The 17,898-nt window shown below is 36.4% G+C and overlaps 2 protein-coding genes across 2 annotated transcripts in view; both read right to left on the reverse strand.

Annotated features, from left to right (window-relative positions):
- The window catches only part of GLB1 (galactosidase beta 1), a 49,155-nt gene that overhangs the window by 28,158 nt on the left and 3,099 nt on the right, over positions 1–17,898 (reverse strand). The window contains exons 2-5 of the mRNA XM_007426280.3: positions 8,304–8,473; positions 4,049–4,199; positions 2,855–2,915; positions 1,595–1,689 (exon numbers count right to left, since the gene is read on the reverse strand). Coding sequence (XP_007426342.1) covers positions 1,595–1,689; positions 2,855–2,915; positions 4,049–4,199; positions 8,304–8,473 — 477 coding nt within the window. The remainder of the gene's footprint in view (positions 1–1,594; positions 1,690–2,854; positions 2,916–4,048; positions 4,200–8,303; positions 8,474–17,898) is intronic.
- Positions 14,840–17,639, reverse strand: TMPPE (transmembrane protein with metallophosphoesterase domain). The gene has a single exon (XM_088150934.1). It carries the CDS (start codon positions 17,483–17,485, stop codon positions 16,157–16,159), a length of 1,329 nt encoding a protein of 442 aa, XP_088007060.1. The 5' UTR covers positions 17,486–17,639; the 3' UTR covers positions 14,840–16,156.

Genomic DNA, 17,898 nt, shown 5'->3' on the forward strand with positions numbered 1-17,898 from the left:
CCACCCCATCAGGCTTTATATGCTGCTACCTGGAATTTGGCTCTACAGTACTAACTTGGATGCCTACTAGATAGTAATAAGGAGTCATAGAAATTATGTGGGCAACCTTGAAGTTTAAATGAAATAAGTTTCCTCTGCACATCCCTGCTAACACTCAAAATGAGGCTGTTTTAACTACACTACCTTAAGGGAAAAGACTGGGAAAAAGTTCTCAGTTGAGGAAGAGACTTGACAATTCAGAGCTCAGATCTGACATTTAGGGTCAAATCTTAACATTAACTCCAAAACCCACCCACCCTCAATTCTCCATTAATTATAAGTGGAAAGCATGAAACGGCAATTATTTGGGGAGAATAGGGTGCCAGATTATATTTATTTAATCCGTTTTTAGCCTGCTGTAAGAATTTTAGCTTAAGAGGGGTGACACATGCTAAACTGAAGACAAAACATTAAATTTGTCCTTTAAATAGCACTGCCAATATTATTCTAATTTCTAACTGATTTAGAAGTGATTTTCAGGCACAGTTGCCTCTTCTGAAGGGATAAATCCTGCCAAATCTCAGAAGATTAGGCTCAAGTTTTTATGTTGTTATTGGACAACCACCAAATGATTAAACACAATCAGATAAGTGGCCAATGAAATAGTGAAAAAGTAGCTGTTTCATAGAAAAGTCTTTTTTATTTATATAATTTACATTGAATTGCATATTCTTCATAATCTTCATTTTTACTTAATATCTTCACGTTTCTACTTCCCCTTTCTTTGAGTTCTAACGAGCACATCTACTCAAAAGTATGTCCAATTTATCCTTAATGATACTTATTACGTGGTAAGTATACCCAAGTTCAACTGAAGTAGGTGAGGATGTAACACAGATCCCAATCTATTCCAAAAGCTGTGCTGGGAAGCTGGCTTGTTATGAGGTCAATGCCACGCTCCAGGTTTTGTCTTTCAGATGTAAATCTGAGGACATCTTCCTCAGAAGTGCTGCATTTTAGGCTGCAGAGATTATCAGTTCCATTTTTCAGACAGTATGAATTTTTCAAACCTCAGCCTCATTTATAAGCTCTCATTTTGAGAAAGAAAGATGAATGTGTTTTTTAGACATGAAAGAGATTGTGGATTAGATGTGCAGAAATTTAAACACTCCATTTCGCTGGAATGAGCCCTAATAATTTAGAAACCACGCTGAGTTAATTACTGAATAAAATCTAGAAAATAAAAAATGAATTGAATTGGTATGAATTTGCAGATATGCCACCTGGCAGCACTAGCTGCTCAAACAAGAGACTCATTTCATAAGTCTACATGGTTTCTAAATAACCACCTCAGCATTAAGATTATATCCCAAAGTGAGTATGACATCAATTGCGTTAAAATGATAAAATGTTTAGTGCAGCATTTACTAACTTGGTGCCTATCAGATGGGTCTGTCCAACTTGACTGCAGTTTATAGGGGTTGAAATCCAAAAACTTTAAAAGACTGCTTTAGGAATTACAGTTCCAAATAAACACATTAATCTCATTCAGGATCTTTAAAAAAAAATTGAGCTTGAAAGTTGTAGAACTTATTATTACTCTACATAATTCTACCTGCACCATAATAATTGGGCCCCAATTCTGATAAAGGTAAAATTTCATCTTTGGTAGTAAGACCCTCATCCATCTTCCCACAGCTGCTAAGTAGTCTGCAAAAATATAACAGAGAGTTAAAACATTTATTTATATAATATATTCCAATATAGCTGTCCATAGTCATACATCTCAAAGCAATTTACATTATAAAATACTGTAATAAAAGTAATACATTCATAATTCAAAATAACATATTCATTAAAAGAGTGGAGGAGAAAAAAAAAAAGCAAAACCATTCATTCAACTTTCATACAATGAAGGGCAGGGTATAAAGGTCTTCCAGAGGTGCCTAAAAGATGACATGGAAAGTGTTCTAGGAATTTCAGGGGGAAGAGTATTCCAGAGAAGGTCCAACTGTAGGCAACCCAAGATGACATTCTATGGTCTTTGGCACATACAGAAGGACCTCCTCTGATGAACCAGGTCTGCAATGGCAGTATGAGTATTATTTTTCATTTAAAAATAATTACAGAAAAGCATTATTTATATTGTTTGTTATAAATTGTGCTGCACCCAAAAGCTATAGAACATTCTTTTCCAAACAGCCCCATCCAGTTTCATCCCAATAGCATGCAAAATACAAATTCCTAAGTCCCAACAGAAGGTTCCAGATGCTATACTGCATCTTCCATTCCTTTGCCCATTTAGCTAGTTGGCTAGAATTACTCATAGCCTTGTTATATTGTCACCATTTTGTCTAAGAATTAGGCAACACAACTGCTTGCCTCTGTCATGCATAATTAAATAGAGATGCATGAGATTTTCCACCCTATATTTTTCCTTCATTCTGAAAAGCCTTTTTTTTCTTGATCTTTATTCTTAAAGCGTGGGCATTACATTTACATTTTGCCATTTCTCATACATTTTACCTTCATAACAATCCACAGCCATATCTAGCAAGTGAGGTCCATGGCTGAAAAAGGATTTGAATCTGGGTCTTCTCAGCCCTAGTCTGATACTCTTAGCCATTATACTACATATGCATATTTTAAAATATTCCACAATATTTTAAAAGCTAGTCTACACTGCTAAGCCATCTTCTATTTTCCCTGTTATGCAGATTTCCAAATATAAAAAGCACTATTTATCTGAATGCTCTCATACTTGTGGGATCGCAAGCACACATTTATTGGCCTGATTTTATTTTCATCCTATTTCCAAACATTACAAGTACAGATACCATAATACAATTTTTGTTGAGTAGTTTTATCTTCTTACCTGAATCAGAAGATCTAAGGACAATAGATTCTTTTTCTAATAACCAGGCAGGTAGACCACCCTATAAAGTAAGAATGATAAACATGTATATATTCTTCCTGGGAATACCCACTCTAGCAAGTCAGGAGGAGTGGAAGGAGGCCTTTACAATCATTAGCCAAGAGAACAATTCTAAGACTGCATAAGGCATTGTCCTCTGATATTTAGCAGAATAATGTTATTATACAAAGTTTCCTTTAATTTTGGCAGAATTGATTAAAGCATATGCAGAATGCTAAGGATATTGAATGGTTCCATATCCATGTCTTAAAGAAGGCAGAACTCCTAGGTTTTGGGATTCTGGCAATATCAATGACAGAACTGCCTATCTATGACAAGGATGATGTCTTAGGGTCTGACCAAAATTACTGGTGATAATATTGCTCATGCTATTTGAAACTGAATTGTTCTAAGCAACTGTACATATAAAGAACCATGGTGGATCAGATTAAATGTTTCTGTGTAATCCAGCATTCAGTTCCCACACTGGCCAAGCAGGTGACTCTGAGAAGTCTACAGCAGGACATGAATACAATAACAGGCTTGGGAAACATTTTTTACTTGGATTAACTGAAAACAATCCTATATAAAAACAGAGTTTCTTGGGTCTCTCTCTCCAAGCATACAAAATCATATGAAAATTATGTTGAGCATAAAATGGTTTGGGTTAACTTTATGTGGTTCTTGTGGAAATAAAAAAAGATGCAGATCGTAGGGAGTAGTTTTAGTCCATGTCTTAAAATAATCTCTACTATAACTGTAGAATTTACAATAATTTATAATTATTGCCATTTATTCCTTAAAACAAGAAAAGTAAGGTAGATATCATTATAGTTTATGATTATGAGAGAATCCTCTACCCGACCACCCAGTAATACTAGGTGGCTCTGATTCCATGGAGGAGAAGACTATAGGTAAAGCCTAATTCATAAACTGCATATAATTGTATTCCAAATTTCTTATTAAGGATCAATACCTTAATTAGACACAACTGAAAATCACATATTTTGTGACCACTGATTTAGCCTAATGAGGGTATTTTCCTAACATTGATTGTGAAACTTTCTTACATCCCATAGGAATTTTTTGTGACTTGATTATTCAGTCTTCACCTTGTAAGAGCAAGTCAACTTGAATAAACAAGAAAATATTTACCATGTCCCATTCTGCACATATATAAGGCCCCGCTCTCAATATGACCAACAAGCCAATCTCATCAGCAAGTTTCAGGAAATATTCCAGATCTCTGTCATCAGTGAAGTTGTAAACTCCTGGCTCAGGTTCATGAAAGTTCCATGGAACATACCTGCAAATACTACATATATCACTATCATCTTTTTAAGTGGAATTTACAAAAAACTCACTAGTCTAGCAGCAATAGCATTGCATTTAAAATTATTGCAACTAGTGCCTATATTTTGTGTGTGTGTGTGAACACACATGGAAAGGACTATCACACAATAATTCTGAAAATATACTAAGCTTTTTTCAGACAACTTCCTTCACATACAGAACAATGTTTTCCTTGGTTTCAGGGTCCATGTGTTTTGCTCTGCGGTCACTTAGTTCACATAAGCAAAACTATCAATGCATGATGCAACAAGAGGTTTTGTTCTTCAACTGGTTCATCACAGAGCCTGAGGCTGATTTGACCTGAGACTGACTGGCCCAAAGTCACCCAACTGGCTTCCCTGTCTAATGGAGAACTAGAACCCAGGCCTTCCTGCTCCTAGTCTAGCACATTAACTACTGCACCACACTATCTCTCATACATATGGAATGCTGTTGCTCCTTATTAACTATAGATTATGTGAGGGTTATCATCTACTGTATGTAAAGAACTGTACACAATATATCTTCATTAACATTCAGTAGAGCCTTCCCAGGTAGACAAGTCAGGAAACACAACCAGATGAGCTAATTCTACTTTATTGTAAGGCTACATTAACAGAATCTTTCAAGTCTGAAAGTACAAATCTCCCGCTGTCTCCTTTACAGCCTGAAAAGCTAGGGAAGGTCCCTTCTGAGCCTGTTGCTCCACCCACTATGCAGCTGCGGGCTATGCCCTCTCTTATCTGACCATTCCCTAGGCAGCATCTCTTCACCCTGCCTCCCAAGGCTTTTCCCACACACCGTTACAGCTACTGAGGCAAATATCAGATCAAAACCATATAATCACAGAATTGCAGAGTTGGAAGGAACAACAAGGATCATTTGGTCCAACCCTCTTTAATGTCAATCAAGCAGAATATATATTTAACAAATTATTATTATTGTATACCTAACGACGTAAAATCACAGTTGCCAGTTCTTTAGCTGGTGTTGGCCTTCATTCACATCGAGTTCTTTCCAAGAACCCAGGATGTTGTAATATATCAGCATAGTATATGTGTAGATCCAAGCAGTGTGGCCTTTTGTAATTGACACATGGAAATTTTGTCAATGCACAGATTTTCTAAGTGCCACCCAAAGTTTTTTGGTATGGCACCCAGTGTGCTGATAACCACTGGGACTACCACTGCCAGTTTATGCCATAATGAGATGATGATGATGATGATGATGATGATGATGATGATGATGATGATGATTCAGGAAAACCAATCCATGAGAGGTGGGTGTCCAGCCTAATCTTAAAAGCTTCACAGATGGAGAACCCACAGCCTCCATAGGTAGGCTGTTCTATTCTTATACAGATTGTACCAGAGAGATAGGAATGATGGACTTCTCGACACAATAGTCAGCTTAACAGAGTCAGAACAGGCTGCATAATCCACAGAATTCTACCCTATAACAAAGCAAGATGGCCAAGGAAACAAAACCCCAGCATCCCCTCTGTCTTAATTCATTGAAAAAAGCTGGTGGAATTGCCTGTGATAAGACACGCTTTGACTAACAATAAAAAGGATTTAATAAGCAGCTCTGAGGTTACCTCTTTTTTATACTTTTCAATTCCATGGAATGTTAGCAAAAAATAATATTAAAGGGTTCAGGACTCTGTCCATCCATTCACCTGTCGTCTGCCTGTTAGCAAGATAAACTCTTCAAGAGCTCAGTCATATCTGGCGTGGTAGGAAAAGCCAACAAAAGGAAGATGTGTTCAAAAATGGTCCATATTTGGCCAGGGGGGGAAAAAATCCTCCCAGGCATCCCTGTGGAAGGGACAGTTGGTCAGCAGCTCAAAAGATTGCTGAGTCTTTCATTTTAAGGCCTTCCCAGCGAAGTAACCTATAGCAGAGCTAATTTTAAATGGGGTGAGAAGTATGCAGGCTTCCCCTAACTCGTCTACTTTGCTTTATAACTCAAAGAGCATTGCAAGAGGATTTATGTACCTAAAGCTGGAAGAAAAAAAATAATTAAAGCAGCAAGATTTCATTACACAATAAGAAATGATTGACAGTGGGATTATATTCATACAATTCTATTTTCCAATATTTCAGGACATGTTTCATTTCAGGTTTTATGGACATATGCTTATATTTGTGACCCCATGGATAAAATCTTATTAAGCCAGGAATCAACCTATGTATCATTAATTACTTTGAGCTCTTATACACTTTTTCATTCTGTCTCATGAAATTAGTCCAGAAGAACCTCTGAGTCTAATTTGTTTTGCATGCACAGTGTAGCAATAATCCTACTGGCTTTTTCTTAAAAACATTTTCATTGTTATTATCATTATAGATCATATGCATCTATCTCCCTCTAGTGGCTGTTTCTTAGAAATATGATGGAGTGGCACCCTTTCTCAACCCTGGAGGAACTTCTGAAATAATTTTCAGGTCTCAGGAAACCCCTGCATAGAAATCACAAAAAAAAAAAAAAAAAAAGCTTCACAATACAGGTAGTCCTTGTTTAGTGATGACAATTGGAACCAGCAACTTTGTCATTAAGCAAAGCGGTCACTAAATGAAAACGTGACTGTGCTTATGATCTTACTTCAGCTTCCCTCTGCTTTACAGACCTGCAAAGATCATAAATGTGAGGATAGATCATAAAGTTACTTTTTTATCATCATCTCAACTGTGAATGAGGCAGTCGCTAAATGAGGACTACCTGTACAATTCACTTCTAAAGTACACAATCCATGTTTTACAACATTTACAACAGCAGCATAGTGGTAGGCCAGCAGGTGAATTGTGGAGTGTAAAAATTCCCACCATTGTGAGCACTTGCATTGCATGGCATACGAAGTTAAATAAATGTTTACTTTTTTTTCAATTACAATCCCTCGCAGAACCCCCCCCCCGGAGAAAGGCTGCATTAGGGTAATAAACTGTCAATTACTTTCACATGTGGCTGAAACTAGATTTGCAGTGTTAGATGACTACATGTAAATATTGTTGGGCTGAGATAAATCACAGATAAATAAACATATGATGTCCCCAAGAAAATCTAGCAGACATAAAAACCAGCATCCTGAGAGATTCTTATTTTTAGCAAAACAAGTTTTTAGGTCTCAAGGTGGGGAAGGTGGGGGTGGTTGGAGGCAATGCCTGGTGAAATCTTGAACCAAAATAAAAACTGAGCACAAATGGCCTCCATAATTATTTCAACTACTCCTATGAGTAGCAGAAGTAAAATCTATCCACATTATTAGCTGGACACAAGTTGCCTAAATTTACACTGCTGGATTTATTTTTCTTAATGATGTTGAAGAATCTCAATTGCCTTAGAGGAGCATTCAACTTCTTTTAAAGCACTCTGTAGCCCTAACTCTTTTTGTAAAGCAACCTACTATTCATAAGCATCTATAAAAAGCCACAGTGTCAAAATGACACATAAATCATGATATCATTGCGCAAATAATGCAACTATACATTAGTGCTACTTGTACCATGACATCTGAAAGTCACATCATTTGCCCCTCTCACCCTCAGCAGAAGGCCCCGCTGTATGAATCTATTGTCAGTTTCTGTCAGGTTTAGCCCAAAAAACTCCAAAAGACAATGCAAAATCAGTTCAGTTGTGTTTATTAGCTACAACCTCTAGCAAGAAGCTCCCCAGACTGAACCCCGGCTCCCAAGCCAGCCAGCCACAACACCGTGAATTCCTCAGGGAGGTGCCAGCCTCATCCTCCTGAACTTCCCACGCTCCTCCAGTGAACTAAGAAAATGCTTATCTCCCTGAGCCTGGCCTTCATAATTCCATTCCATCACAGTTTCTGAAATACCTATCTTATTCTAACTGCTTTTGGCTTACCAGAAGCATGTTCATTTGTTCCTGAATAAACTAAAGAAATGCATTATGTAGAATACAGAATGTATCTTAGGATATTCTTTATGGAAGAAAATAATTGTTAACCAACCTACAACAATTCATATGACCCTTCTGATCATCATCTTATGGTGCTACATTAGTCAATGACTGCTCTCATATCTTCAGAGGTCTGAGACTTTTCAGCACTACCTACGTTTGAACAGCATCAAGGCCTGCCATTTTCATCTTCAGGAGACGGTCCTTCCAGTAGAAACGGGGAATCCGGGAATAATGGATGCTGCCTGAGATGTAGCGGAATGGTTTCCCATCCTTGAGGAAGCAGTTGCGAGCATAATCAATCTCAAAGCTTCTCTGGGATGTAATCTATGAAAATAAATTATTTAGACAAGAACTTTAACTTGCCAACAATGGAGGGCTTTATTAAGTTATAGACATTATCTTTGCTTACAGATGAATACATCCAGTACCCCTACCTCATAACTGATTTGCACTCTTCTTGTCTATGACTTAATTACAAAACATTGTTATAGTATTTTAGCAATACATAATTTAACAATCATGTGTGCAAAAATCACGTATATATTTGAGATATATACTGAGATATATTTGAGAATATATACTGTGACAATTTTAACCTGTACATAATATTCAGTATAATCCACTCAGCCCTAGGATGTTTGAGGGCTCATGAACTCTACTGCAGCAGGCACCAGTTTTGACAATATTACAATTTTGGAGAAATCTATTCTAAAAACTACCACCAATAATATAACTCAACATCTGTGCAAAAATTATATTGTGATATTTTGGCTTCCTTTTGCCTAAAAGAACAATGTGTGGTAAACTGCTAGTGTTTGCACGACACAACAGTAGGTGACATAAATGGCAAATTAATAATTTGCCAATAAAACTGGTACATACAGTTCCAGGCTTCCTTATCTTGCAGCGCACATTTCTCATCGGGCCCAATGTAGCTCCACAGCTGTCTTCAAATTCCTCTATACAAAGGGGGCACATTTTATCCCTGCAGCTTGCAAGGCTTTTCTTACTAAGGTCATCTCTCAGTTTCTTTATGGTGTCCCAATTCACATTTTTACAAAGTTTAATATTCTGGAAGCTGTCCAGCCCACATTTATTAGAGCAATCCTTGCAGTTCCAAGATGCATCAAGAATGCTGTTTTATGGTTAGAAACAGGTTTAGTTTCTGTGGGTGCAGGAGCCTGATTCTATCTCCTTAATTTCTAGTTGAAATTGATGTTTTCTCCTGTGGGTCTGGCTCCACTGGTTCTCAGAGATGGTTGTAAATCAACCTGACTGACAAAAACTAATAGCAAACTCCAGTCCTTAGGACTTTCTTTGGAAAGCCTCTGTCCATTACGGCTTGAAAATGCCAGGAGTCATCTTAAACATCTCTGGGATATTGATTTTCAAATCAGTTTAAGCCTAGCATCCAACTCTACAATTTATGGATTCTTCTCAAATGGGCATGGGCCATCATATTCTCTCTCTTCAATTCTAATTCTGAAATTTCATTGGGCTTTCACCTTGGCCAGTTGGATGCACTCCCCTCTGCAGTTCTGGGGCAGTATAAAAACATCCCTTTTCAGCAGTGCTTATGTCCACGTGGAGATGGCTCTGTGTGGAATCCCTAAACCACATGCTCCTTTGTGGCTCTCTCGACAGGGAATTAAGGAAGATATATATTTATCCCATTTTAAAGAACTACCCCAGTAGAGAGCACAATGTCTCTCTGTCACTGCTTCTATCTGACCAGGACCCTAACATATCTTTCCAGGTTGCCTGATTTTCTGCTATCGTTTGTTGTATCCGTTCTACCTACGGTTGAAGTTTAGCACAAATTTTGGTGACTGCCACTGCTATTTGTACTACAGTTACTATAATAATGTATTTTATGTAGTTTTATTGCATTTTTTAAAGTTTTATAATAATTACAGGTCTACGTATTTTATTGTTGTGCTTTCTGGCCCAAAGGCTGTAATAAAGGTTTGATTTGATATTGCAACTTCTACTATCTTTTTTAATCTTCCAAATTATTTGCTTTACCATTTTTATTAAAACAAAGTATTACATAAGAATTTCATTAAATGATCTGAATTTATGCATTTTTATTCTTGAAAACCCTTCACATTACTTTAATTCACATTTGTAACAAAAGACATGGAAATTAAGTGTCGTTCTGTACATACTTACATAAAAGTACTCTAGCTGAATTCAATGGGATTAACTTCTCAATTGACATTTTTAGGATTAGACTGTAAGTATTCAATCTGCCTTATTTAAATTGTAATATTTTATTTTTTGAAAAGTGGGGATGTTTCCTAAAATAAATCAGTACAACAGTAAAATTTGCCAATTTTAAACTAATTCCACCCCCCCAAAGGAAACAAAATAAGAAATATTTCTTATGCCTCTTGCATTAATTATCAATTAATACGTACTATGTTTAAAAGCAGATCCAACAACAATACCAAGAAAATTATAAGCCACTGATAGAATACTTAATGTTTAAAATTGATATACAAGAAAGTATAATTTTCTTTATATTTTGTAAAAATGTTGTTATTTTTGGTACCTGTGATATCACACAAAATCATATACTGTGACATCTGGCTGAAAAATTGTTGGTCCCCTTCCTAAATACTACACACTGGTTCTCTGTAGAGGCCTTCCTACTTTTTCCCACCCAAAAAAGGCACCCCTAAGATATACATGACCACAAGGAGATGGGCAAGCTTAACTAACGCTTTCCATTTCTCTCCATGGACACTGAGCTTCTGACCACCACTTTTGGAATACAAATCAGGGGGTCTTATGGTATTACAAGAACTTATAAGTGTGTCATAATCACAGGATTATATACATGTACCATTCATCTGAAATCATGGATGAAAGGGATTGTGATCCACAAAGGTCTAGGCCGTAATACAGTTTTTAAATTTTACATGACTGCAAGACCCTTTGTTGAATGTGGCAGAAGCCCTTCCTAACAGAAGGCTTCAATTAACATTAGAGTAGTGCAATAGGGCTTCTTTCCCAGCATCTCATTCACAAATTAAATTACATAATAATCTAAACATCTTCCACTCTGCCCTCCATCTCACTGTGGAGACACACACACACCCACGCTCCCCTTCTCCCTTATAATCTTATTTCAGCAAGTTTTGGAGAATTACTATATACAGCATATCTATCCCTTTTTCCTGCTGGGTGATCCCCTTCTTGTTTCTACAATATTTCAAGAGATAAACACACATTCATGCATTCATTCTCCTCTAAATCCTCTGTAATAAAACTTGGAATGCGTTCAGCTGTAACTCTAGAACAAACTGCCTCTAAGTTCCTTATCAATTTTCAACCTGTAATTACTAGGCAGTATATATTACTTACAGCAAGGGGTAGAGAACATGTGATTTTTTAGAAGTTGTTAAGCTGAACCCCAAGTATTCCTCGCTCTTCATTATGTTGGCTGCAACTGCGAGTAGTAAGTCAGTAGCACCTAATGAGTTCAACAACTTTTCAACCAACAAGAATGTACATTACCAGGGGCAGGGTTGAGGGCTACAGTGAGAAAGGGAAAGTGATGATGCTGTGACATCGTGAACCTAGGCAGGGATGAGATTTTTAAAATGAGGTTTTAAGGTAAGCCTAAAGGAAAGTTACATAGTTATATACTATTTAAATTCCACCCCAAACCCAGCAGGAAATAGCACCTCTAGTCTGCTGCTGAATTTACTGAGTCTGGAAGCCACAAAAAGGGTTTGAGGTATGTGCCGCCCATAGGCTGAGGACTGCCTACCCCGTCATCTCACAGTGCAGCGAACAAACTGGACTGGTTCAAGGCATTTAGCTTCTGAAAAGTAAACATGTCCTTTCCCTTCAAATAAAATTTCAAAATATTTAGAGCTGCTGAAATCATTCTGGCATTTGTGAAAGAAAATGTACGTGTGTGTACTTGTTTTCTTTTATATTTTCCTTTCTCTGTATTAAAGCAATACAAATAAGCATTTAAAAATGCAGTAAAATATAAAGAGCAAATGCTTTTTAAAAAAGAAAAGAAAATCCTACAAATGTTTCATTAAGACTAAAAAGGCAGTAATAAATTATTTAACTAAATTCAATATTATTGTATTTTACTGTGCATCATTAAAGATTTGACTATATGGGAGGCATATAGAAATATATTTTAATAATAATAGTAATAATTCTAATATTCCTTTCCATAAGAAGCCCAAAATTATGTATATTTTCCCTCCGTTCCCCGCCCCCACCCCCAATATCTTTTATCCTCAGAAGAACCTGTGAAATGGATTATGTTCTTACAATCCTCTTGGCAAAAGACTCAATTGTTACCACAGAAGGAAAAATCAGATAATATCTTCAGACATACACTAATGTAGTCCAACATATATGATTCAATCTAACAAAACATGGCACGTCCCTTGAGGCTTGGAGACGCCTAATCCTCTAATAAGCATTCTGGTCTTTGGAGAAATTTGAGATCAGGTGTAATTTATTAGTGGTTGTTTTAATGCTGGAGTTCTATTGAGCAAGAGACAGAGGACAAACCAAGATGAGCAAATATTAAGATGTGAATCCGTATTTTTCATGGCTTATATTAACATAGTTTTAGATTCAGGAGACTGGTCAAGTTAATTATACAGGGATCCTTATTCTTGTAAATCTGAACTTGATACTTGTCAGTTGGACTAACAAAATGGCAATGCCTCTTAAGATTGTTGACAAATGTGATCCTGTTTCAAAGACAGCAGGCTAACTGTTGGTGGATAGAAATGTTTCATCCTTTCCCACCTCCAAAAATCGCAGTAAGAGGATGATTATAATATGTATACTTGGTGAATCTTAAGGCAATGGAAGCCCCCCAGAAATACGATGAGCAACATGAAACACTGTAAACTCCTCATCTTATGCCTCCACATATATATACCTTGTATCACAGAAATACTGTCAATTTCTAATGAACGTGTTTCAGGGAAAGTGAATGTTGGGTAAGGGTTAGAATTCCTAAAATATCTCACCCCTTGGAAATGGGATACTGTAGAAGATTTCATGACTTGAGTGATCTTAATCCCATGGCAGATTTTTCTTATCTTCCACATATTTAGAGCATCAGTATGTTAGAAAAACTTAATATATTGTATGGGATCTATCAGTCTGTCCAGTGACTGTGACCAACAATTGTAACTCGTGAACTCAGCTTCTTTCTCCAGCTCATCTCTGTATACTTATTAAGGCATCTCAGTAAATTTTAAGCCACTTTATCATAGAACGTTGAAAGATACATATTTGGTCTCTTTCATGAATGACTGAAGTTGTGGAAGTAAGCAATTTCCATGCAATCACTACTGACAAGAATTACTCATGCTTGCAACTGAAACCTTATTCAAGTTTTCATTTGTAGTGTATGCTTCTTTTCCACAAAAGAGATTGTATTCAAAGTGGCTCATAGCACAGAAATAACAGAGTACGGCTTGCGGTCCCAATGTAAATGAATATAGTTCAGCAACCACTTAAGCACATAAGTAATAACCTCAAGAATAATCCATACAAAAAAGAAGATAACAAATCAAACTCAACTTATAACAGAGAATGAAAAGGCCAGCATGCAAAGATATCAGTGGTGAGATCAATAATAAGTATTTTCAAAAATCTGAATGACTGGTTTGGCAACCCCCCTCTCAAATTATCCACTAGTTGTAACATGGGAGAAACTACACTCAACCAGAGTCATTTGCTGAATTTAAATTCTACTTTCTAATGCTAACTTAACTATAACTCGTAACCCAGCTTCTCTGCTAGTAACTAACAATTGCTATCCTAACTTCCTCCCATAGAGTTCTTTTCAACAACTTTTTAAAGGATCCTAGATTCCTAGATGAAGCATAGTCAAGCCCTGGATAATCCTCCCACTTCCCCATATCCCATGCAAGTTCAATTTGCATCTCAGCCACATTGCATTCGGGGTACAATCTTTTTTTCCTCAGTCTCAGTGCCTTCCTTCAATATGCAATATAAATATAATCTGAGTTATCAGAAAGATTGTCATAAATATTACTAAGTATGGAGTTGATGTTAGGGCTGGCAGGATCTATTTTGTTTTTCCAGAACTTACATATCCACCAAATGGAGACACATGGATGTATAAGTAGAATCGAACAATCATATGCTCTGAAATTAGAGTATCAGGAGCTCATTCCTTCACATGGAACTAAAATAAATGAGAGGTGATAGAGGAAGAAATCCTTGCTAATCCATGCCAATAGCCCAGATAATTTGTTAATATGAATTGTATATGAAATAACTAGAATACATAAAATGAAGTTATTACAGCTAGGAGTTACTTCTGACAACCTTGATTTAGGCTATGCCCCTTATCCACCCCAAAAAAAGATTAATGAAATTAATGGATTCCAGTTGGTTGCAGTAACTTTGGAACCTAACTATGCAAACAAATGCATTCAACACTGTAGATACTTGAAAGGCAATGAGGTGGCTCTAAATACATGAATGTCCGGTTGCCTGTAGCCTCTGGTTAAGCAGTAAGGTGGCTGATAACATTTCTTCCACTTTCCCAGACACCCAAGTAATTAAAGGAGTATGGGAAGAGCACCTAAATGACTAGATGTGACTACAGATAAAAACTAGCTATGATATAAATCTGTTTAAAATGCATGTTATTTATTTCTTACGAACACTTAAATTGGTTCCCATGGATGTACAGGGAAAGAGGATAATAAAAACATGACAGTGCTTTTAATTGTTGTATGTGAAACAGTATTTGGAAGGATCAAAATGTCTAAGCATTTCTGTGTTCATCCCCAAAATTTTATCTAACAACCACATGACTATTGCCATAAAAAGAAGTTTTATCCTTAATTTTCAACCACAAGATACAATTCTGTATTACAAAAGCAAAGAACATTTATTCTCCCTACTCCCCTTATCATTAACAGAAAGGAACTAGGAAACAATTTAAAATGTTAACTTAATTAGAATTAAACTCACCCAAAATAATTTCCAAGTGGAAACTAGATTATTTAATATAAAATACATCAAATATATTAACACTGCCCAAGAGTATGATAGTTTGCAGATTTATTCAAAAGTAAATTCTAAATAAAATGTTCAGGATTTTACTTTGGTCATATTTGCTTTAGCATAAACTTTTTTTAAAATCATGCAAACAGAAGAAAAGGAAACTAGCCACACAATATTATTGTCAAATATTTAAGGAATAGGCTGAAAGATCTTACTTCTAGGCTGGGGAAGCTAATGGGATTGTTAATCATAAAATGAGCTGAATGACTTGAGTGAACAACTTTTGCTTAACCGCTGAAAGCTATTTTTCATCCCCTAATTTGAACTTTAAAAATCTAATTAAACCTTTATAGTTTTAATGAGCATGGTTCTTACTGTACAAATAGAATGCATTTATATTATATTATATTATATTATATTATATTATATTATATTATATTAATGTATTATACATTATCTCTCTTGTAGACCTATCCAGAAGGTTCCAGAGAATCAAGATGTTACAAAGTATATTTGAGTTTCTACCAAATCTCATGCCCAAGAAAAAACAGAAGTAGTCTAGAAGTCAGTTTACTGATATGACCCCTTGCAGGAGCCCTTACGTTTGAGAAAAAAGATACAGAATACATAGAACATTTCATAGACACAATGCCATCACACTTTCAAAGGATGGATATTAATAAGCTTCACCAACTAGATATCTCTACCCTGGAAATATCAATATTTTACGTTAGTGTTTTAAAACTTGCATCCCCAAATAATAGCACATTAAACTAATGAAATTTCATCACAGATCTCCAGCAATTCTGAACATGTTACAGACAGGAATTTGGTTAAATATTTTTTTCTTCTTTTAAAAATATTATGATTTTCATAACTTGTCCAGCCGCATTCCAGAAATATCAGTAGGAAAGTATAACAATTAAAATAATGTGACCAGATGATCCCCTCAGTATGAGAAATAAGTTGTCATACTGATAAAGGAGAACGAAGGATGATTTCTGTTATTTCTGCTCTACTTCCCAGTCTCATGGGTATTCCATAGAACATTGTCCCCGGGCTGACATACACAAAAGTGTTCTGTCCAACTTTATACAAACCAACAAAGAATGGATTCATGAAATAAGCACCAATATTCAGAGGAAATATCTGCCCTCCATGTGTGTGCCCAGACAAGACCAAACTTATATCCGACTGAGCCTGAACAGCCCTTTTTGCAGCAAGCGGCTGATGGGCAAGAAGAACAATGGCATGGTCAGTACTACAGTCTTCTAATGCCTTTTTCAAATCCATGCCATGCCCAGTGTAATGTAACACATTAGCTTCGATATCATCAACCCCAGCCAGACAAAACCAGTCAGTATCCTTGTCTTTGTAGGACATGATCTTCACATGTTCATTGTGAAGGGGGTGAACGTTGAGTGACTTCAAACATTCAAACCAGTTGTTGACATCAGAGATATAGTATTCATGATTTCCTGTGACAAAATAAGTCCCCAGTGGGGAATCAAGTTGGCCAAGCGGTTCCATAGCATGGCCAAGGTCTTTCACCTCAGAATCAGTCAGGTCACCAACAATCACAGTAATATTTGGCTTTAAACTGTTAACTATTTTTACAATCATTTGGAGTTTAGTTTTTCCAACAGTTGGTCCCAAATGAATATCAGAAAGCAAAACTACCTTCAGGTTATTCATAGACAATGGTAATTTATGAACAGGAATTGCTACTGATTTTACTGCAGGAGGCTGGGAAGCATTGAGGAGCCCAATAACAGTCAATCCAATAGTCACAGTAACTGCTAGAGCTGGCTTCCTTGCCAATTTACCAATTTTACTGGTACTACCCACTTTTGCATTTCTCTGAGTCATGAGAATATACAGCTGCTCCAGAGAACCAAAAGTGAAGAGGAAGAAAATAAGAATGATGTAGCTTCCAAGACAGGTGAATGCTGCTAAAGAAAAGAAATAAGGCTCTTCTGCGACAAGAAACAATAGTGTGAAAAAACTTGAGTGTGCCAAAATCAGGAACGTTAATAATATTATTTTCCATAAGATGAAGCAGAATGAGTTGGCAGCTGGTGGTTTGTAGAACACAGTAACTGTACTTCTCCATATGTGACAGGATCCTATGATCATCAAGGCATTAATAAAGAATATCATCTGCAACTTCAGCAGCCATCTCAATCTCGTCACTTCAATATTTTCAGCCAGATACATTCGTGATACTATCATGGAGAAGAAGACAGTTCCAGCAGCAACTGCAACCTTTGCTTCAAATGGAAGCTGCTTGAAGATCATCTCTACTCCTGAATACTTTCAGATTCTTCTTTGCTGATTTACAAGAATTTCCCAGGAAATATTAATAAGTAGCTCTGTAGGGATTTCTTGGTTAATTTGGCCTGAATCCACGAACTACCATCAGCTTTGGACTAAAAAATAAAAAAATAAAAGAAATAGAGTCCCCTTCCAAATACTGAAAGAAGACAAAGGCAATTAATGATAATGTCTTAGAATGCTTAAGGAGCATAAGTCTAATTCTAAGAATTACAATTTTTTTCCCCTCAAAACCAACCTTACTTCCTAAATCAGGTGCGTAATCAGAAGCCACAACCAACAAAAGTAATTTGAGAGAATATTGCATGTATGAATGCTAAACAGAGCTAACATTTTATATGCTACATTTCTGCTCATAGCTTTCAGAAGAAAATGCC

This window comes from Python bivittatus, unplaced genomic scaffold (assembly GCF_059951505.1).
Source record: "Python bivittatus isolate LINGU-HERP-01145 unplaced genomic scaffold, Pbiv_v1 ctg000610_np1212, whole genome shotgun sequence".
In the NCBI taxonomy this organism is placed as follows: domain Eukaryota; kingdom Metazoa; phylum Chordata; class Lepidosauria; order Squamata; family Pythonidae; genus Python; species Python bivittatus.

What these genes read in the sequence shown, in the direction of transcription:
- TMPPE (XM_088150934.1), bottom strand. Translation starts at nt 17,485, where the DNA reads ATGATCTTCAAGCAGCTTCCATTTGAAGCAAAGGTTGCAGTTGCTGCT.